The sequence below is a fragment of the Ursus arctos genome, unplaced genomic scaffold (genome assembly GCF_023065955.2).
Source record: "Ursus arctos isolate Adak ecotype North America unplaced genomic scaffold, UrsArc2.0 scaffold_8, whole genome shotgun sequence".
Taxonomy (NCBI): domain Eukaryota; kingdom Metazoa; phylum Chordata; class Mammalia; order Carnivora; family Ursidae; genus Ursus; species Ursus arctos.
In genome coordinates this window covers 36,727,093-36,747,464 of record NW_026623100.1, presented here as the reverse complement: position 1 = coordinate 36,747,464, position 20,372 = coordinate 36,727,093, and the positions used below count along the sequence as shown (strand labels likewise).

The 20,372-nt window shown below is 59.7% G+C and overlaps 1 protein-coding gene across 1 annotated transcript; it reads left to right on the top strand.

The window, feature by feature from the left end:
• Positions 1-442: 442 nt before the first annotated feature.
• On the top strand, positions 443-20,167 carry LOC113244073 (cytochrome P450 26B1). Its single transcript, XM_026483151.4, has 7 exons — positions 443-578; positions 683-1,297; positions 4,820-5,044; positions 13,679-13,954; positions 14,233-14,388; positions 15,957-16,241; positions 16,621-20,167. Exons 2-7 carry the CDS (start codon positions 1,094-1,096, stop codon positions 17,011-17,013), a joined length of 1,539 nt encoding a protein of 512 aa, XP_026338936.1. The 5' UTR covers positions 443-578; positions 683-1,093; the 3' UTR covers positions 17,014-20,167.
• The last annotated feature ends 205 nt before the right edge of the window (positions 20,168-20,372 follow it).

Sequence of the window (20,372 nt, the reverse complement as noted above, 5' to 3'; positions counted from 1 at the left end):
GCTGGCGGGGCGCCCACGGCGCAGCCTCCCGCCTCTATATAAACACACGCATCGCCTCGCTTTGGACTCAAATTCACATTGAGAGAAGCTTTTAAAACCACCAGCCCTGAAATCCTGCCTCCTGCTTTTCCCCCTCTTTCATTCCTTTTGCCTTCCTTTCTTTTTTCCCCATTTCTTCCCCCAGCAGCAACTCCAGAGCCGAGAGACCGCGTCCCGGGACGGATTGCCTTTTCTTAATTGATACAATAGCCCAGCTCGGGTTTTCACCTCCTCCCCCAACCCCACCCCGCCTCACCCCGCCCGCCCGCCGCCGCCGCTGCCGCCGCCGCCGCCTCCCCAGCGCCCGCCCGGGGCTCTGTCGCCGGCCGCGTCCCGTCCCGGCTGCGGTCCGCCGGCTCCGCACCCGCGCTCCGGCCGCCGCGCCCGCCGCGCCGCCTCGCCCGCCGCGCCCGCCTCGGGGGTGCAGCGGCGGCTCTGCGGCTCGGGCGCGCCGCCCGGGGCAGCCCAGGGAAGCTGGGCTCGGGCCTCTCCACTCGCCTCAGCCGGGGAGCCTTCCCCCTCACCCCTAAAGTTTCTGGGTTCGTTGGAATTTTTGGATTCAGAATTTTTTTCCTTTTTTTTTTCCACCTAGGAATTTGAGGGGAAAACTTTTGACAAATCGATCGCACTTTCTCTCCGCTAGCTCTTACGAGAGAGGCTCCCGCTGGACAGTTTTCCAAAGTTTTCCGAGTGTGATGGTTGCGGGAAGAGCTAATCCACCAGCTTGATTCACGGCTTCATCTCACCACCCCTCGAGCAGCCCCTAAGCCCGCTATAAGGGAACAAACAAACAAACAAACAAACAAAGTTACACTCCGAGTCGCCTCGTGTCTCCCCTCTCTCTTCTTTTAGGCAATTTTTTCCCTCCCTCTCTCCGCTCCCCTCGCAGCCTCCACTCCCCTTCCCTCGGCCCCTTCCTCCTTCTCCGTTTTGGCTGGAGGTTCCAGGACCCCCGGCCGCAGCCTCCCCTCCCCCGCCGTTCGCGTCCCTTCTCATCCGGCCCTCCCCTCCCCCGCCGCGGCCGGCACAGCCAATCCCCCGAGCGGCCGCCAACATGCTCTTTGAGGGCTTGGAGCTGGTGTCGGCGCTGGCCACTCTCGCCGCGTGCCTGGTGTCGGTGACGCTGCTGCTGGCCGTGTCGCAGCAGCTGTGGCAACTGCGCTGGGCTGCCACCCGCGACAAGAGCTGCAAGCTGCCCATCCCCAAGGGCTCCATGGGCTTCCCGCTCATCGGAGAGACCGGCCACTGGCTGCTACAGGTAAGGGCGCGCTCGCTCCGCTGCTCTCCGGGGTCCGCTAGCGGCGAGCGCGGGGACGTTGGAGACGCGGGCCGGCCAGGGGGCGCCGGGAGCCTGAAGGCACGGGTCCCCGCCCCGCCCCTCCCCTCCTTTTTGCCGGTGCAGCCCGGGCTTTCCCGGCCCGCCTGCGGCGTGGTTCGGAGCCCACTGGCGCCGGGTGCGCAAATTCTGGGGGCTGGTAGGAGAAGTCCCCGGACCCGAGAAGGCTCCCAAGATTGACTTTTCCCAGTTGCAGGCGACCCGGCAGGGGTTCGTGGACCGTCCGGGGGCCTCCCCGCGCGATGCTAGCCGGAGAGGGAGTCGGGTCGTGAGCAGATTTCGCCTCCCTTTCGCGCTCCAGGCCCCTGTCGCCATCGGCTTCCGGGGCTTTGGAGATGTCATTGGGACCCGAAAACTGAGTCGGGAAGAGGAAGGAGCCAATGGCAGCCAGAATTGCCCCTTTAAGACCCCGGCCGTGTTTCCGCCGCGTCGTCGGCTGCTCTAGGTACCACTGCCCTGGTCCACAGTACGAGAAAGTGTGTATTTAGTGGTGGGGAAGGAAGGAGGTAACCCAAGGAAGATGAGAAGCCTGAGACCCGAGGGTTCTTGGCTTTTAAGGAAAAGGGTCTATTTACTTATTGGGTGGGGACACTTGAGTAGGGGAGAGAAACTTGGGATTGGTGTATGAGATCCAAAGACTGCGTGTGTGTGTGTGTGTGTGTGTGTGTGTGTGTGTGTGTTGCTAGACGCCACACAACCTCACACTGCTGGGGATAATGGGGGTGGGTACGTCGGGGACCAGACCCAGGTAAGTAATGGGGAGATTAACCTGGAATTAACCTCGTCAAGTGCTAGACAAACGCTTTTGCAACTTGATATACGCCAGGTTTTTTGGGGGGGGTGGGGGCGCCTCTGGTTAACCGCGGGGGTGTTTTGTATTCGGGTGAACACCAGTGTTTGTCCGGAAGATGCCGATGGGAGTTAGGAGAAGGATGAATGTCCTGAAGACAATCCCGGCAAGGATGAGGTGAGGCGGGAGGCGACGGCAGAGACCTGTGGGTTTAGAAGTGCGAAAGCATGGCTTGAAATTAACAGACGCGTGCAATCCGCGAGCGCACACACAGACACCCTGCCCGGCCCCGCCCTGCGCCAAGTGACAGCGGAACGGGGGAGGGGAGGGAGGCGCGCGGTTCCTTTGCGATGTGGTCTCCCCAAGTCCCAGAATCGGCCCATCTCTTTTGGGGATGCTCATGCAGGGGGTGGGGTTATCTTTAACCAATGGGGAACCCTCCGTAAAGAAATCCCCAGAGCCTCTCCCATGCCACCAGACTTAAAGAGTTAACTGCGGCGGTGGTCTAGGCTTTTGGCCGAGAATTTAGGAAATAAAATAACTCACACAGGCATTGGCTCCCGTCTCCTTAGAGCCAATCTGCGGAATCCGTGGTCTGTCGCCTCTCCCCCCTCCCCTTTCCTGACCTTTCTCTGCTACCCCGAATGTCCCCCTGACCTTTTCTCCGAATCCCACAAGGGCCCTTGGGCTTCGCGTCCAACCCGCACTGAAGCTGGGGAAAGGGAGCCAGGCCTACGCCTCCCCTTCCATCAGCCCGCGGCGCCCTAGACTCCGCCTTGGGAGGGAAATGGGGGATGCCTGTAGAAGAGCGCTGAAGGGGTTAATGGGAGCCCTCTGAATCCCAGCTTTATTTTTTTGGAGTCATTTATCAGATTTTACGGGGGGACCTCCAAGGGCTCTCCGTTTCCACCGTGCGCCATCTAAACAGAGCCTAGGGCTAAAAATACAACATTTTTGTATAAATTGGACTCGCGGCCCGAGCGGCCGCCCCTATGAAAGTCCTCTTTGTGAAGACCGTGGAAACGGCGGACAAATAACTCTTTATTAATGCCACAAAAAACGCACTTTAATTATAGTTAGGCAGATCAGAGGCGGGAGGGGGGCGGCAGGAGGGAGGCGGCGGCGACCTCGGAAAATTCACAACCCAACTTTTGTGTCGAAAGAAAAGAAAAACAGAGGAAAAGAAGGAGAGGAGAGACGGAGAGTCAGACGGAGCGAGGGAGACGGGTATAGCAGACGGAGGGAGGGAATCCCGCTCCTCAACCCCCCCCCCCCTTGGTCGCACCTCCACCCTCGCCTAGGTTTCTCTTAAAGGGGTAGATGCCGTCTGGAAGTGCGGCAGAGTGGGGGAGCTCTCTCCGACCCGCCAACCTGGGAGTGGGGAGGCGTCCCCCGCGGCCCAGCCCCCCTCCTGGAGTAGCGGGCACTCTGGGCTTGCTCCCTGTCGCGCGCCGGGGCCGGAGGCGCATGTGGAAAAGTGATTAGGGCTCCGGGTTCTGCGGAGTCACTTTTCGGCAGTGCTGGGGTGTGTACACATTTAGCTGGAGAATACTTTTCCGAAGAAGAAAGGAAAAGTAAGGAGAGGGACCAAGCCGGGAAAAGGGGATGCTGAGGTGTCCCTTGGGGGCTGCATGACTCCGTGAGTCTGCAGTCCGCATCCGCAAGTCGTTGGCGGCCAAGCTAGAGTGCCGGACAGGTGGCGCCCCTCCCCTTCGCACCGGGTGCTGCCCAGGCGGGAGAAGGGTTAACGCGGGGTGGGGTGGCGAGCGCCTACGTCAAAGGTGAGCCGGACACGCCTGCCCCCGCCCCTCGAAGGTCCCCTCGGTTTCCGGTACCCGCGCGGGGGCCCGCTCAGCCAGCTCCTCCGCGCTCCGGGCCGAGGCCCGGGCCTAGCCATCCTGGGCTCGCGCCGTCGCGGCCGCCGCCCGGGGATCCGGTTACCTGTGACGGCCGCCCCGCCCTGCCCCGCCCCGCGGGAAGCGCCTTCCTCCGAGCTCCCGTTCCAAACTGCAGGGCGGCGACGAAAATCCTGCTCAGTTATTCCCAGGGCAGATTGCATTAGGAAAATCGCAGCCCTCGGCCCCGTGACCCTACCTTGCAGATCCCTCAGAGGGCCGCCGGGTCCCTTCGCGGCCCACCCCTGAGAACGGAGGAAACCCCAACCCCCTTCTGTAGTGACTGCCTCCGGGCACGGACCGCTCACCGCTATAAATAATCTTTGGCCTGCGGCCACCCCGCGGGGTCTCGCCAGCCCGTGGCCGGGAGCCTGGAAATATTTATTCCAAGAGGCTCCGGAGCTTGAGGCGGGGTAGCGAGGGGGGAGGGGGTGGAGGCTCTAGCTTCGGGTCCCGCCGTCCGGGATACCTTTTTCCTCCCGCAAGTCATTACCAAAAAACACCCTCCCGAGGGGTGCCCCGGGCCTCCTGCCTTCTTGCATTATTTATTATCCTCTAGGCCCTACTTCCCAGTTCTTGTGCATGCTATGAAAAATAAAACCTTCTTGCGTGTTTGTGGGGGGGGGTGGGGGGGACAAGGGAGTGCTGGCCCGGGCGGGATCCTCCGCTCCTCCCCCGCAGGCCCTCCAGGCTGGGCCTCCGGGACATCCCATCTGGAGATGTACGCCCTGAGAGAGGTCTCTTCCCTGGTTCCCGCAGGGTTCCGGCTTCCAGTCGTCGCGGAGGGAGAAGTATGGCAACGTGTTCAAAACTCACTTGCTGGGGCGGCCGCTGATCCGCGTGACAGGCGCAGAAAACGTGCGCAAGATCCTCATGGGCGAGCACCACCTCGTGAGCACTGAGTGGCCACGCAGCACGCGCATGCTGCTGGGCCCGAACACGGTGGCCAACTCCATTGGCGACATCCACCGCAACAAGCGCAAGGTAAGAGCCTCTCTGGGCGAAGAGCCCCGCAATTCTGCTCTGAGCCTCTTCTTCCGTGCACCGGTCTCGGGTGTAAGGAGTTTGCGGAGCCCCGGGGACGCCCCCACCCGAATCTGCGCCCCCATTTGCACACCATGGTAGAGGATCCCGCAGCTCCGTGCCTAGACGGCTGCGGTCCGGGATCCAGAGCCTGCAGGCCTCCTCCGGGTCTGCCGGTTTGTTGCTCCGCTGTGCGGTTCTCATTACCCCGCCCATCGGTGGCTGTTGCGGGGAGGTGGTTTGGGCAGAGCTCCAACATGCAGGGAGTAGGGCGCCCAACTCCTGTCCTCGCGTGCCCCACAAAACCGAGAAAAGAAAAGGGCAGATGGTGATCCATGCTCCCCTTTACGCCCAGTTACGCTCGGGAATTCCGAGGACTGGAGACGGATCTTTAAAACCCAACCTAGCCTTTCTGCCACTGGTTGCTTAAGGGCGACGGCGGACAAGCGCAGGGAGCCGAGCACCCTGTGCGCGACGGCAGCAGGGCCTTGCCTGGTGGGGGGGGGATGAAATTTGGGCCGCTGCAGCACAGGTCTGGATGGCGGAGGAAGGGCGAAGGGTGGGGAGAGCAGCGGAGGCGCTGCGGCGGATCAAAGCGCACCTACCCCCTCCCATAAAGAGGAAGAGAAAGTGGGTGTTTATCCTGTGGATTTCCCGAGCGCCTGGAAGAGGCGCGGAGGAGGCGAGCCAGCGCGCACCGAGGGAGCCGAGTCTCCCCGCCCCCTCACAGGGCCGAGCCGCCGCCGCGGCGGCTCCGAGCGCGGGCGGCACGTGCTGTTTGAACTGCAGTAACCCGAAAGCTGAGCCTCCGGCGGGCGGGGCGGCGGCCCGCCGGTTAAAGCGGCCAGCGAGGGGGCGCTGCACGACACCCCCTCCCTGTTTTCCATTGGGTCAGAGAACTCATCCAGGTTTGAAACCTTAAGGAAAGAGAGAGGCATCCTCTGATCTTCCAGGAGCAGGGGCAGAGTGGGGGGGGGGCAGCGGTGAGCAGCCCCCTTCCACCAGAAGTCGATGTGAAGAGGTCTTTGTGAACGTAGGAATTAATCTTGTAGTATTTGATGTCTTCTGAACTGCCTGCGAAGAGTAGTTTTCCATAGCAGACAAAAGGAGGCAAAACCTGATGGAGGAGACAACCCCCCCTCCCTGTAAAGCGGGGATTTCAGGGACTGGAATGGGGCTTCTAGAGTAGTCTCCCCCATGTGCCTGGCTAGAGCAGGAAGCAGCTAACAGGTCCAGAGGGCAGATGGGAAGTGGCTGGGAGGGGGCTATGGGCTCGGGAACGGGGGCTTGTAAAATGTGTTGGACACTATTTTTTCTTAGTCTTTACGACTCCACCCAAAGCTCGTTCCAGAGAGTGAGAAGACAGCCTGAGCCTCAGAAACCCAGCCCCAAAGACTGTCTGCTTCCTCATTTTTTCTTTCTAGAGGCTTTGACAAGAAAACAGAAGGGGACACTGAGGCTTGGAGAGTTTGAGAGACTTGAACCAGGTCAGGAAGCGAAGAAAGGGCAGGACAGGGCACGCAGCACAAGCACCCGTGGGAAGAGTTCTTTCTGGGTCACCAAGCAGAGCCTTCCTTAGTCCTGCCCACCCAGGCTTGCCAGCGCTGCAGGTGGGGGTGGGGAGGAGGTGCTGGGAGGAACAGGAAGGCTGGATCAGGACCAGAGTGTAAGACCCTGGGGGTGGAGAGGGCTTTTGGGCAGGGCTGTTGCCTTGTGGTTTCACCCACCCTGTGCCTCACTTGGCTCTGGGCCTCCAGGTGGGGAGGGCCCACCTGGAAAGCCCCAAGGTTTTGGCCCACATTGTCCATTCGGGAGGAGGGAGGGGGTGACCCAGAGGACACTACCAGAGGAATGCTGAAGGGAGGAATGGGGATAGGACAGGGGGGGGGCCGAAACTCAGAGCCACAGAAGAGTCTTCGATGATCCCCTCTTTGGGGCACCCTGTCCCCTAGCTCCTGGGGAATAGGAAGTGGCCACAGAGCAGTTCTTCCTGACAGAGGCCTGGGAACCCCGTGCAGGGGCCCTCTGTGTGCAGTAGTGTTTGCCTGCAATGTGGCATGTGTCTGGGGCCTGTGGGAAAGGGGTGAACAAAAGGACCCTTCCCCCCAATCTCTCTAATTCATGTTCCATAAACTTGGGTTTACTGAACCAAATTGAAGGCTTTGGGTGAGGGAGACCCAGAGGTGGGACGCTTGGTCCTTGCCTCAAGAAGTAGAGTCTAGCTGGAGGGATGAGAAGAGAATATTCAGGGGCTTGTTTTATCCCTGGAGAAAATGGCCAGTCTGCTGGACCTGGGTGCCCAGTGGACCCAGCCTGGCCAGGGTCGGGGGTGTGCCACGCACACTGCCTTATCCAGTCCACACTGCAGTCAGGGCCCTGGCTGGTGAGCAGGCTGCTGGGCCAGGCCCGGGGCCTGGTTAGGATGGACTCACAGGAAGTAAGGCCCAGGTGTGCTGGGGCCTGGCTGGCGGGAGAGCTAGCAGCGTCACTGTTTCCACTGGGGCTGGTGGCCCGCCCCTTCTCTGGGAGGTCTGACCAGATGTGCTGGGAAGGGGCTCCTTATAGCCATCACTGCACTCCAGGTGTTTGCCCCTCCTGTCCTGGTGGTCCAGGGCCAAGATGGCTGGGGTTGCCAGGGAGAAAATCCAGAAAGTCTTGCCCAGTCTAACAGAATCCTCTCGGGAAGCCAGGCTTGTGTCCCTATAGCCACTACCTCAGACTCTGTCCCTTCTGTTTTATAACCTTCCCTCCCCCAGGGGCCTGGGGTATCTCTAATTAATGGGGGAGGGTTGTCATCCTTTGTGTGCGGGGAGGCTGGGGTATTGCCCTAGAAGGAGGGTGGTAGGGGAGAGTGGGGGGAGGTTGTCAGAGACACAGAGGAGAATTGGGGGGGGGTACTTCTGGAAGCTCCAGTACATAGCCCCACACCCCAGAATCAGGCATTTCCTCTTTTTCTTTGGAGATAGGTGGGGGCTCTTTGCACCGGAGGGCCAGCAGCATCAGGGGGCCTCAGACAGTAGCTCTCCCCAAACTTGGAGAGCATCCCAGAGGATACACTCCTGGATTCCTGGTGTCCTAGAGACTCCAGGCATGGCTCTCTTGCCCCTCCAATCCAGACCCCTGGCTACAGGGACACGGTGAAGGTGGGGGAACAGCTCCCCAAGCTTTGGAGGTAGGATGAAGAAGCCCCGTCTACCCACGTGCCACCCCTCACTGACCTGGCCTTTGGGCCCTGTCCTGGGTAGGGGTGGAGGTCAGGCTCAAGCTCACTGCACTGCTCTCAGAAACCCTGTCCATCCTGCAGTTTGTGCTGGGGTGCAGAGTCCAGAAAGTGCTTCAGCAGGAGGGCAGAGCCAGGAAGTTTTGGGGGTCTTCAGGGAGGCCAACCCAGACCGGCTCTTGTTGGCCTTGGGACTAGTACACAGCCTCTGGCTGCAAAGTCTCCCTGGCTCAGCTCAGGGCAGCAGTTCCCGCCTGCATTGGATAGGAAGGTGGGTGGCCTGGCCAGGCAGCCCTGCTCCCGAGAGCTCTGCCCCAGCCTGGGCATAGGCACAGAGCCTTTGTTCTACGAGCCCGAGAAGTCCTTCACTCAAAAGTTACTGTAGCACTAGCCGGTGGGTGCAGGGGCAGCTGAGGGGGCGGGTGGCAGGAGCGGATCTCTCTGAAGGTCAATGTGGGAGGGAGCCCACGGCCAGCCAGCCGCCAGAGCGCCTGAGAGTGGGTGCCTCCCTCCACTCGCCCTGTGCTAGGCAGTGGGCGGGTGGTCTGGCCGGGCCTAGGGTCCGTCTCCTCCCTTTTCGCTCCTTTCTCTGTCCTCCCAGGGCAGGGAGGGGTCCAAGGCTGTGATGCTGTTGAGTCTGCTCACTCTTCCAGCCTTGGGAGACAATTCTGGCCTTGACAGACAGTGGGCAGGCTTGGCTGGGGTCTGCTCTGGCCCTGCGCCCCCTGTGCCGACCATTGTATCCATTCAGGCTGCCCGGGCTGAAGGGCCAGGGCTGGAGGTGTGCCTGCAGGGGTGGGGAATGCTGCAGCCGGGACAGAGTACCCAGAACAGCTGGCCTTCTGAGAAGACGCTTGGCCATAAAGAAGGGTCCCCTTAGCGCTCTTAGATAAAATCAGAGCCCCTGGGACGAGTAAAGGGTGGCTCAGTAGGGCTCGGAGTGGTGGGAGATGGGGTTTGGGGCCATTGTTGGGTGTGGCCTGTCTTGGCCTGGACTGTGAATTGGGAGGGTCCTTCCCCCATTGGGCCTCCACTTTCTGAGGGGGTTTTACTGTGGCTGGAAGAGGGATGAGTGTCTGGGCAAACCCAGCCTTTCAGATTCTGTGGCTCAGCAGGTTTCTGCCCAGGGCTGCCCTCCCTCCCTGACCCCGTGCTTTTGTCCTGGATGGAAAAGTTAGGGGAGAGAGAGCTAGAGTTAAATGGGGGGACAGGCGCTCTGTTGCCATAGATGCCGGGAACCCAGAAGCAGGCACAGGCTGGGGGGTCTGGGCTGGCCCCTCTCAGCCAGAGTGGCTGAGTGGGGATTGGCTCGGGAGGCAGCCAGGGTGAAGTCGAGGCCCAGTGGAAATGCCAGGCATCTGGGAAGATGACGTCCTCTCTCATCCTCCCCCTTCCTTGAGTATAAAGTACACACCTTGGCGTCACCCGTGTGCTGTGCGGACGGCTGCCCCGGCGCTGATGCCCTCTGTTGCTCTTTCCACTCGGCAGGCTGTGGCTCCGGCGGCTTGGCTCTGCGGGTAGCCTGCCCAGGCCCCCGCCTCCTGGGCAGCCGCTTCCATTCCTCCCAGTCTGAGTCACTGGCCCAAGGAGTAGGTTCCCTCTCCCGAGGCTGCCTGTCCAGGGGCTGGCTATCCATCTGTTCACGCACGGCCACCAGCTGAGACGGGGGAGGGTACCTGGCCAAGCGAGTGGGTCAGCACACAGGCTCCGGGGCTCCAGGGAGCCGCTCTCCTCCCAGCGGCGCGGGGTGAGAGGCAGGAGGGGGAAGCGTTTGTAGAAACAGTTATGGAGAATTTGAGCCTTGACAAGCCCCCTGGTATCTCACCCCTCCCATTCAGGGTTGAGAGAGCCAGGGATGTGGGCCCTTGAGCCAGTCGCTTTGCGGGAGAACCCGATGGGGGTGGTGGAAGGTTTCCAAGCACAGCCTTCGTGGCGGGAGCCCAGCGTCCCCTGCCCTGGGCCTGGGAGTTCCCAGTCCTCCCGTGACGCTCGGCCTTCTCTCTCCAGGCACCAGCCCTGGTGGGAAGTCCATACCTGCTGCTCCCTCTGCAGGGCTTTGCCTGGGCCGGAGCTGGTTCCCGATGACCTTTGTCCAACATTCTTGGCTCACTTTTGGGAATTCCTAGGGAAGCCCCAGAGGGAAACAAAGCAGCCCCGGCTCCTATTACAACTGTGGTCAGGGCAGACGGCTCTGGGGGCTGGGAACCCTTCCTCTCTTCACACTGAGCAGCTCTGCTGGGCACTTGCCCATGTGCCCGAGTCCTGACCCCGCCCGCCCGACGTGGCCCAGGCCTCCCTCTGCCCTGGCCAGCACCTCCGCCTCCTCCTGGCCTTTGTGGTGGGTGGTGGTTTCTGGGCTGCCTCGGCTGTGGGAAGTGCCCTCGTTGTTGATCCTGGGCACCAACCCAGGGATGAGGACCTGGAGTTTTCCTGGTGCCTGGGAGGCCCTAATGCCTGGGGAACAGCTGGGCTGGAAGCAGGGTCATGGACCTGGTGACCTCTGAGCGAAGTCCCTTGACTTAGAGTGCCTGCAGTCTCCCTTTGCTTTGCTTCTCATATGGTCATTTCCTCCACCTCAGGGGGGCTCTAAGAGGAATCATGGGTAGGACAGCTAGGTGGAAAGGGACTCAAGAACGTCCAGTTAGACCCCCTCATGAAACCAGTGGGGAAGCTGAGCCCCAGAGAGGACAGTGATCTGCTGGCTGCTACTGGTGAGTCAGGGGCTGGGTCGAGATAAGAGCCTTGGAACTTTCCAGAAGCCCCAGTCCAGAGGCCTACAGGTACAGGGTGGCAGAGGGCTTCCTGGGGTCATTCCAGAGCCTGTTCAGGACCCCTGACTACCTTGAGGTGATGCATGGATCCCCCACCCTTGCAGTCCATCTGCTCAGTCCAAAGTCCCCCTTGGTCCGCCTGCCCTCCTTGGACCCCAAGGCTTGAGAAGCAGCAGTTCAGCTGGCCATCACTAGAGGGCGCAGGGAATGTAACCTTTGGGGCAGGGCAGGGCAGGGCAGGTCTTGTCGGAGGGTCATGTCAGGCCCCTCCTGAGTGCAGTGGGGGTCATCAGAGAGCCTCTGTTGGTAACCCTGGGATGGTGCCTCCTGAGCCACTGTAGCCTGTGTGGGGTGTATGCGTGGGGGCCTGGGGACTCGTGCGTTGTCAGATTCTGGGCTTTTTTGAGGGGACAGTGTCTACTTTGGGACACCTAGATATTGGCGGTTATGTGCTCTGTACCTTGAAAGGCGCCACAGAGGTCACCTCGTTCAGCCTCCCCATTTCATAGGTGAGGAGGCTGAGGCTGGAGGGCGTGGCTTGGCCATTGTGGCACAGGAAGCTGGTGTGTGATCTGGGGCTAAAACTTAGGTCTCTGGGTGCCCAGCCTGCTTTTTCCCACCACCCCGCTGCCCTTTAGAGCCTAGCTGGCTTTGACTTTGACCAGTCTAGGTCCTTGTGGCCTCTGCCCCATTGCCCCCTCCACATGCCTACCTCTGGGCTCGGGTCTTCTGTTTGCTGGGGGCCCTGGCCAGCCCCTGCCCCATCCCCTCCTTGACAGTACTCCTCAGTCGGCCCTGGGCTGACTGCCTCTAGGCCAGGTGTGGCCTCCCTATCTCTGCTTGCCCTTACCTCCAGCCTCCCCATCGAAGCCTGGGAGCCACAGAGTATCTTTGTTCCTCCCCGATGAGCATCTTACTGTTTTGTAAGGGCCCTTGGTTGGCCAGCACTGGGCCCCGTTCCCACCCCATTAGACTCTGATCAGGAGTGGAACTTGAAATCCTAAGGACACCGGGGTGGGGGGGTGCTGAGACAGAGAGCACTGCCTGTATCCATAACCCTCTGAGGGGAGGTGGCAGCTGAAGTCTCCCTTGGAAGGTCCCGGGACCCCCAAAGCTGAGCAAGGTGTGAGTGCCCATTTAGACCCGGGCTGCCCCTGGCCACTTCCCATCCTTCTACATTTCAGCTGTCCCTTAGTAGCAGGAGCAGCCCCAAACAGTGCTGGCTTCTCTGCCCCTCACCGGCCTCCTTCCCTCCCTCCGTCTGCCCACCGGGAATTTGGGAATGAAAGTGCTATTGTGAATGCCTGGCTGGGCCACTGAAGGGCCAGCACTGTTATTTCTGCAAACCAGCCCTCCCATTAGCCATGCAGGGCTGAGGCCAGGAAAATGTTACCTTTTCCTCCTCAAGCTGACTGCAGGGGAAATTCTCACATTTACAGTTTGTGCGGTGGTTGTGTTTGGGGGACAGGAGGGGAGGGTGAGCGCGTGTGTGTGGTTTACGTGGGGCAGGGTAGGGGAGCTGGAGGACATATGTGTCTCCTTCCTCTGTGCTGTCCCTCCCCGCTCTGCCTTTCCCAGTGACCTTTCCGTCGGTGTTGGTGGGGGTGCCCGCCTTCTGCTCTGGACTCTGGGGGGGTGGTCAGAGGATGTTGGTTATGAGTGAGACGCAAAGGTATCAGTAAATAGACTCACGTCCTCCCCTCTCCTGTCCTCCACGGGCAGCAGCCTGAAACCGCGTGCTGGCGCACTGGGGCAAGGAGGGGGCAGGAGGGCATTACCGAGGAAGCAGGAGGATGGGAAGCAGAGAAGGTGGAAATAGGGACTCGCTGGCCGCTTAAAATGGACCAAGGAGATGCAAGGAATTCAAAGGGCTTCTGTGTGTGATCTTTTGGGGTGGAAAATCTTGCCCCCATCCCCCTGCCTCCAGACTCAGCCACACTGAAGACATTTTGATGGCACAGCTATTAACAGACTCCCTGGGATCGCCACCCATTAGGTGTTTCCCAGGGACTGGGAGCAATTTGGGGGGGAGGGGAGTCTCAGGAAGTCCTGCTTACAGTCTAGCTTCAGACTCGCTTGTTCTTCCGCCAGTGTGGACGAGCCACTTACTGCTTTCTGCCTCTTCCTTGTCCAGTCCATGCACCTGTGTTCCACTCCTTCTGGGCACTTCTGCCCTGTGGCCTGGGAATTTGGGAATGGGTCCCAGCAGTGGAGGGGCCAGGTCCTCTGTAGACCTGCTGGCAGCTGGACTGCCCAGTCCCCAGGGCTTTGCCACTGTGTGGAGCTCATGCTTTTCTGGGGGTCAGAAAAGGAGAGGACAGCTCAGGTCTCCCTGTGAGGGACGTGGAAGGTCCTGACTTGGAATAAAAGAACAGTGCTTTAATCCTGTCCTTCCCCTGCCTCTGCCCCAAGGCACAGGCAGTAGGAGGGGGTTTGGAGTACGGGTGCCAGGGAGGGTTTGACTCTGGAGATGGAAAGGGGAGCTCGGTTGGAGGGAGGCCCTGGCGTCTCTGTGACCGCAGTCCTGGGTGCCTGCTTCCGGGGGGCCCCGTGGGAGCTGTGAGGGCAGGCGCGAGCTCTGGCCAACTGCCCTCTGCCCTCCAGGTCTTCTCCAAGGTCTTCAGTCACGAGGCCCTGCAGAGCTACCTGCCCAAGATCCAGCTGGTGGTCCAGGACACGCTCCGGGCCTGGAGCAGCAACCCCGAGGCCATCAACGTGTACCAGGAGACGCAGAAGCTCACCTTCCGTATGGCCATCCGCGTGCTGCTGGGCTTCAGCATCCCTGAAGAGGACCTTGGCCACCTCTTCGAGGTCTACCAGCAGTTTGTGGAGAATGTCTTCTCCCTGCCCGTCGACTTGCCTTTCAGCGGCTACCGGCGGGTGAGCACCCAGGGTCTGGGAGGAGAAGAGATGGGCATCCACGAGCCCACGCGATGGCAGAGCGTAGCTGACCACTCCGACACTCACCGGTTACCCAGGCAGAGGGAGGTGTCAGCAGAAGGGCGGGGGTGGACCCTTCAGCGGCTCGTCTCAGCAGCTTAGATGGGAAGTTCTCGGAGGGGTCCCTTCCTTGCCCCTCGCAGCCTTGGGAGGGGGCCTTTGATGACCGTACCCTTCCTCTTTGGTGACCAGCTGGCCCCCTTCCTCCCCCTCCTCAGGGCATTCAGGCACGGCAGATCCTGCAGAAGGGCCTGGAAAAGGCGATCCGGGAGAAGCTGCAGTGCACACAGGGCAAGGACTACTCGGATGCCCTGGACATCCTCATTGAGAGCAGCAAGGAGCACGGCAAGGAGATGACCATGCAGGAGCTGAAGGTGGGGGCGGCCTCCCCACTGGGCGGCATGAGCACCCCAGCTTCTCTTTCTACCCATCCTGCTCCCCTTCCACAGGGACGGTCTCTGAGCGGCTGTGGTGGCCATCACTGCCCAGGGCTGGGGGACTCAACCAGAAAAGAGGCTGTCCCAGCCTGCTTAGTGTGGGTGGTCTGGTGGGGAGGACAAGAAACAGCCACGATGGGTGGGGCTGCCTCCCCCAGCTTCTGTGCACCCAGTCCCGGGAGTGAGTGGGTCCCCACAGCAGCTGGGCTCCACCCTCTCCATCCCACCCACCCTCCCATCTACCATTTAGGAAAAGACGCCGAAAATTGGCCTCTAGAAACCTCGGGACAGACTCGGTGTCAGTGACTTTGTGAACCCCTTCACCCCCTTCCACCCCCAATATTCACCATTTCAGTGCATTTCATGGTCTCCAGAAGGGAAGCCTCAGGTCTTGGGGGAGAGCAGGGAGATTTGGACCTAACTGGTCTCCTCACATCCCACCAGCCTTTTCAAGCTGGTGGCACTTGACACTCTCTCCCGGCCTGCAGGGCACTGGTTAAGCCCAGTTGGGCTGCCAGCACAAGGACCATCCACACTGGGCACCAAGAAGGACTTCCTGCCCACCCCTTTGTAGGGGGGTGTACTACCCGAGGAGCGATTCGTTAACTCGTCCTTGTCTAGACTCTGCCTGCTGCGTGCCTGCCAGGTGCCCACGAGGCTGACCGCAGACTTCTCCATCACGCCGTCTGTGCTTACCCCTAGTCTGACTCTGGCTTTTCCCCCGCTGAGCCAGTAGGAGCTCCAGAGACCTTCCCTTTCACAAGAAGTATTCGGATTCATAGGTGGTGCCGTGGGAAGTCGGGGACCCAGGTCCCTTCCCCCTCTTCTCTGGGCCTTCACTTGTAAAATACAGGCTTCAGAACGAGATGACCTGCTGGGACCTTTCCCTGGGACTCCCATTGCCCAGGTGTCTTACTCTCCTGAGAACCTTGGCGGAGTCTGAGTCTTCTGGGGTTCCCCTCCCCTAGGCCTTCTCACTGCTGTCCCAGCACAGGTCCCCATGGCTGTGGTCCCAGGCTGCCTCCCCAAACCTGTCCGCGCTCCTGGCCTCCACCAGATGTCCTGGAAATGGAGGAAAGGGCTGGGCTGCCAGTTGGAAAGCCCGGGGGCAGACCCATCGTCCTTGCCCGCATAGGGCCTGGCTCCTTGGGATCTGTTCTTTTCCTTCTGGGAGCTCACCGCACTGATTCAGGCTTGCTCGGGCTGGCTCTGGCATCTGGCAGTGAGTGAGAAGCGGCCCTACCCCAAGGGACTTCCAGGCTAGTGCCTCTGCCCTGGGCTGCGGAAGCTATGGCCCCTGCCCAGAGGGGGACTGGCCCTTTGACCTGTGTCCATTGTGGCACGAAGGCCACAGCAACGTGAGGCTCAGAGGCAGAGTCCAGCTAGATGATCTCGGGGCACCGGGTGGGGCGGGGCGGGGTGGGGGGGAAGAGGGACACTGGCAGAAGGGGGCTGCCCCAGGCTGGGCTGCCCTGCTGAACCTGGATCCCCTCTCGCCGCTGCAGGACGGGACCCTGGAGCTGATCTTCGCTGCCTATGCCACCACGGCCAGCGCCAGCACGTCCCTCATCATGCAGCTGCTGAAACACCCCGCCGTGCTGGAGAAGCTGCGCGAGGAGCTGCGGGCCCAGGGCATCCTGCACAGTGGCGGCTGCCCTTGCGAGGGCACGCTGCGCCTCGACACTCTCAGCGGGCTCCACTACCTGGACTGCGTCATCAAGGAGGTCATGCGCCTTTTCACGCCCATTTCTGGAGGCTACCGCACCGTGCTGCAGACCTTCGAGCTCGATGTGAGGCTGGGCCCTGCGGGGCTGGGGCTTTGGGGACCCGTGGGAACACTGCCTGGGGTGGGGGGGTGGGCGCGGGCTGATGGGAAAGACCGGCCTTCCTGTCGGGGTGCCTCAGTCAGGTGGGAGAGACCCTGCCCCAAAGGCTGGGTCCGATGAAGGCGAGCGGGCTGTCATATGTGAAGTTGCATGTGGACATCTGTAAACAAGGGATGGGACTAACACGCTGAGGGGGATGCTGGCCAAGACTGGGGGACCACAGCTGGGGGGTTGCTCTAGAAACATCTGGGCTGGGGGGCTGGCCGGCAGGAAGTGCTTGACCCTCTCCGACCTCTTCTGGCTTTCACCATCTTACTCTCCCCTGCCCCCATCGTGCCTCCAGGGTTTCCAGATCCCCAAAGGCTGGAGTGTTATGTACAGCATCCGGGACACCCACGACACGGCGCCTGTGTTCAAAGACGTGAACGTATTCGATCCGGACCGCTTTGGTCAGGCCCGGAGTGAAGACAAGGACGGCCGCTTCCATTACCTCCCGTTCGGCGGCGGAGTCCGCAGCTGCCTGGGCAAGCATCTGGCCAAGCTGTTCCTGAAGGTGCTGGCGGTGGAGCTGGCCAGCACGAGCCGCTTTGAGCTGGCCACCCGGACCTTCCCCCGCATCACCCTGGTCCCTGTCCTGCACCCCGTGGATGGCCTCAGTGTCAAGTTCTTTGGCCTGGACTCTAACCAGAACAAGATCCTGCCAGAGACGGAGGCCATGCTGAGTGCCACAGTCTAACTGCACCTAGCCCGTACCCCACCTCAGCCCAGCCAGGCCTGGGTGGTGGTGGTGGTGGTGGGAGGCACCAGAAGGGTCGAAACCTGTGTGTGGGAGGGGGCGGGAACCTGGGGAAGGGGAAGCGGCCCCTCACACCTTGCCCTCCCCTGTTCCTCCCCCCCCAAGAAACCCCTACCCAAAGCCAGAAGGACCCCATCCTTGGGGGCGGGGAGGGAAGGCCCTTCTCCTGGCTCCTACTTCTGTCCAGTCCCCCTAGTCCCACCAGCTCAGCTCCCGGGAAGTGGCAGGGCGGGGCGCCCCGCATGCCCGGTTCAGTGTTCAATGTCAGTGGCTCGGCTGCAGCATTTGCTTGTGATGTTCCAAACTGGTCCCAGCTCTCCATTTCTTTTAGACCCTTTTAGTCTGAGGGCACGCAGTTGACATGGGGGAGGGGGGGGAAGAGGAGCCCCCTTTGGCTCTCTCTTCAGCCCCGCCTCCCCCTCCTGCTTTGATTCAGACTGGTGGAGACCCCCTCCTGGTGTGGCCGCTGAAGAACAGCATCCTGGGTAATAGAACACAAACCACCCTTGGCGGGGTTGGGGGGCTTCAAGCAGCCTGGAGGGGCCCCACCCCTTTGCCAGTTTGGACATTTGAAATTACCTATTGCTGCTACTTTTTCTCTCTTCTGACCTTGGGGCAAAGGAGCCCCAGGCCTCTCCTCCTAGCATCCCCCCTGGTGGCCCTGGGCACGCGCACTGACATCCCCACCTTCCCGCCAGGCAGCCTTGAGCCCATCCTGCCCCCTGTTACACACACGCCCAAGGCCTTTGGCTCGTGGGCTGCACACCCCCCCCCCCCCCGCTGCTCCTTCCCCAGCCCCCCATATTTATTCACTGATGTAACCGAATCTTGGCGTTCCTGGGGACTGGATTAAGCCTCTCGTCTGTTCCCTAGCCTCCGTCCCAGCTGTCCAGGGCAGGACTTCTGCAAATGAGGCAGTCCCCCCACCCCTAGGCTCCAGACCTTCTGTGGGTTCGACCTCAGAGCCTCACTCCCCGGGTGAAGTCCAGTGTCTCTGCCTTTGCCCCTGGTGGAGATGGGGAAATGGCCCACTGCCTTCCTCCCTGCTCTGTCAAAAACCCTGATCATGTGAGGATTTGGAGGCCACCATAAGCTCCTGCTTGGCCACTGTTCACCCCGGTGCCCCCCACTCCTGCTAGTGAGCATGGGGAAGTATACGGGTTCTTTCTTGTGACAGGGAGCAAGGGCCTCTGTCGTCCCTCCCTTGACCTTCACCCTTGGCCCTTTGCCCTTGGAAAGATGTCCTTGAAGTCCTTCCCACCTCTATGCCACTGTCTGCTTAGCCCAGCTCAGGGGTGTGGGGACAAGATGAAAGCAAGGGGAGGTGAGCATAGGAGGCAGCCCTTTGGCGGCACTGACTTGGGTCCTCTGCTGTGGTCTCGAGGCAGGTGCCCCGGGAGGCTGCAAAGCTGAGGAGGAGGGTATGTGTGATTTGTCAGAAGTGATTTGGTTGAAAACTGGCCGGTCAGGGGATGACTGGGGGAAAGAGGAGTAGCTCCTGCCACTGGCATTTTGAGTGTTGGCAATTTGGGATGCCTCCCCGGGATGATCTGAGGGTCTTTGGTGAGTCGCTAAGTGATTTTGTCTGTTTTCAGATTTTTCTTTGCTTTCTGTGTTTCTCTATTGGTTTTTGATGTTACAATAGCAGTGAATCCTCTTTACGAGAAAATCAAAAACACACAGAGGAGTGCAGGATACTGATCTCTCCAGTCCTCCTCCATAGCCGTGACCGCCGTGGGCAGCTGCGTGGCCCCCTCCATGGAGCTCCGTGGGAGGACTGCAGCCCCCCTCCGCCCCACTCACACCCTCTGGTGGTAGGCTTTAGGGGAACGGGCTTGCACCTGGCGACTGCTCTGTAACCCCTGCTCTCAAGTGTTTCGTTTGGTTCCTACTTTTTCACTACTAAAGAATCAGTGCAGAACAGACGTCATTGGCAAAAAGACATTTAAAAAAAAAACTAGTAAAATCTCTCAATCCACCCCCCACAACACACACACACACACACACACACACAACACACACACACATTCTGAAAAACAGGCAAACATGTGTAAAGACTCATCAAAGCTTGCAAAAGAGCTGCGTGGTGCACCGGAATTTGTTACCCATAAAAAGCCCAGTGTCTGGAAGGTTCATGCTCCTTCAAGCTGCCCCAGCTTGCTCTGCATCAATCGTTTTTTCACGATCAAGGAAGGCAGTAAGTGCTACTCCAGACGGGAAGCCCACCAGGCCTGGCCCTGGGGAGGAGGGCGAGGGAGGCTGGCGGGCTCTGGGAGGCAGCTTCTGTGGGGGTGACCAGCCTGGGAGGGGCCGAGGGAAAGGCTGAGGGGGTCCCTGTGAGGAGGAAGGAAGGATTATTTGCCCCGCTGGGTCTCAAAGGCAACAAGAAGAGAACTGAAAGAAACTCTTGACGGGCTGACAGGAGGGTTCCCGTGTTGGAACGTGGCCGTCTCTCGTGTCTGTCCCCCGAGCCTGTGTGTGCAGGTCTGTGCAGGTAGATGTACATGGGTGACGTTCCCTCACGCACCGTTCCTAGCTATCGTAACTTGACATGAAAAAGACAAAACCCCACAACACTCTTCCTGCCACGGGCTTGCAGATTGAAGCACTTTCGATGTTGGGCGCTGGCGTTTGTGATCTGGGCACCATCCTGACCCTGCCCAGATCACTATAATATTATTTTATACACAAAACTTTTTTTTTCCATAAATGTTATAATTTTGTGTCTGTCTTTATAAACTATTATAAGTACTATTTTTGTTATAATTCAAAATAGATATTTAGTATAAAGTTTTTGCTGTTAAATATTTGTTATTTAGTAAAATATGAATTTTTTTCTCTATTGTAAACATGGTTCAAAATATTAATATGTTTTTATCACAGTTGTTTTAATATTGAAGAAGCACTTGTGTGTTTTGTTTTGATATGAAACTGGTGCCCTGTGAGTGTTTTTGCTGTCATGTGGTTTTAATCTGTATATAATATTCCATGTTGCATATTAAAAAAAATGAATGTTGTGCATTTTGTGATTTTGGAAATACTCAACCTGGCTCTTTTATAGGCTTCCATAATAAACTGTGGGGACTCACCCTTGTTTGGCTGTCTGGTCTCTGTCTTCTCCGCATCACTGCAAGGGGCCTCTCGGCCACCCACATTCCCTTCCACGATGCCCACCTGTCAGGCGGGAAATTCTTCCCCACAAGTTTTGTCCTGTGAGACATGCCCACCGTTCCTTGTGTGTAGGCGCAGAGAAGTCTGTGGCAGTGTCCTGCCAGTAGTAGGTTCCCCTGGGTTGGGGG

What these genes read in the sequence shown, in the direction of transcription:
- LOC113244073 (XM_026483151.4), top strand. Translation starts at nt 1,094, where the DNA reads ATGCTCTTTGAGGGCTTGGAGCTGGTGTCGGCGCTGGCCACTCTCGCC. An exon ending in TCCACCGCAACAAGCGCAAG is followed by an intron (nt 5,045 to 13,678) that starts GTAAGAGCCTCT and finishes TCTGCCCTCCAG; the next exon opens with GTCTTCTCCAAGGTCTTCAG. An exon ending in TGACCATGCAGGAGCTGAAG is followed by an intron (nt 14,389 to 15,956) that starts GTGGGGGCGGCC and finishes TCGCCGCTGCAG; the next exon opens with GACGGGACCCTGGAGCTGAT.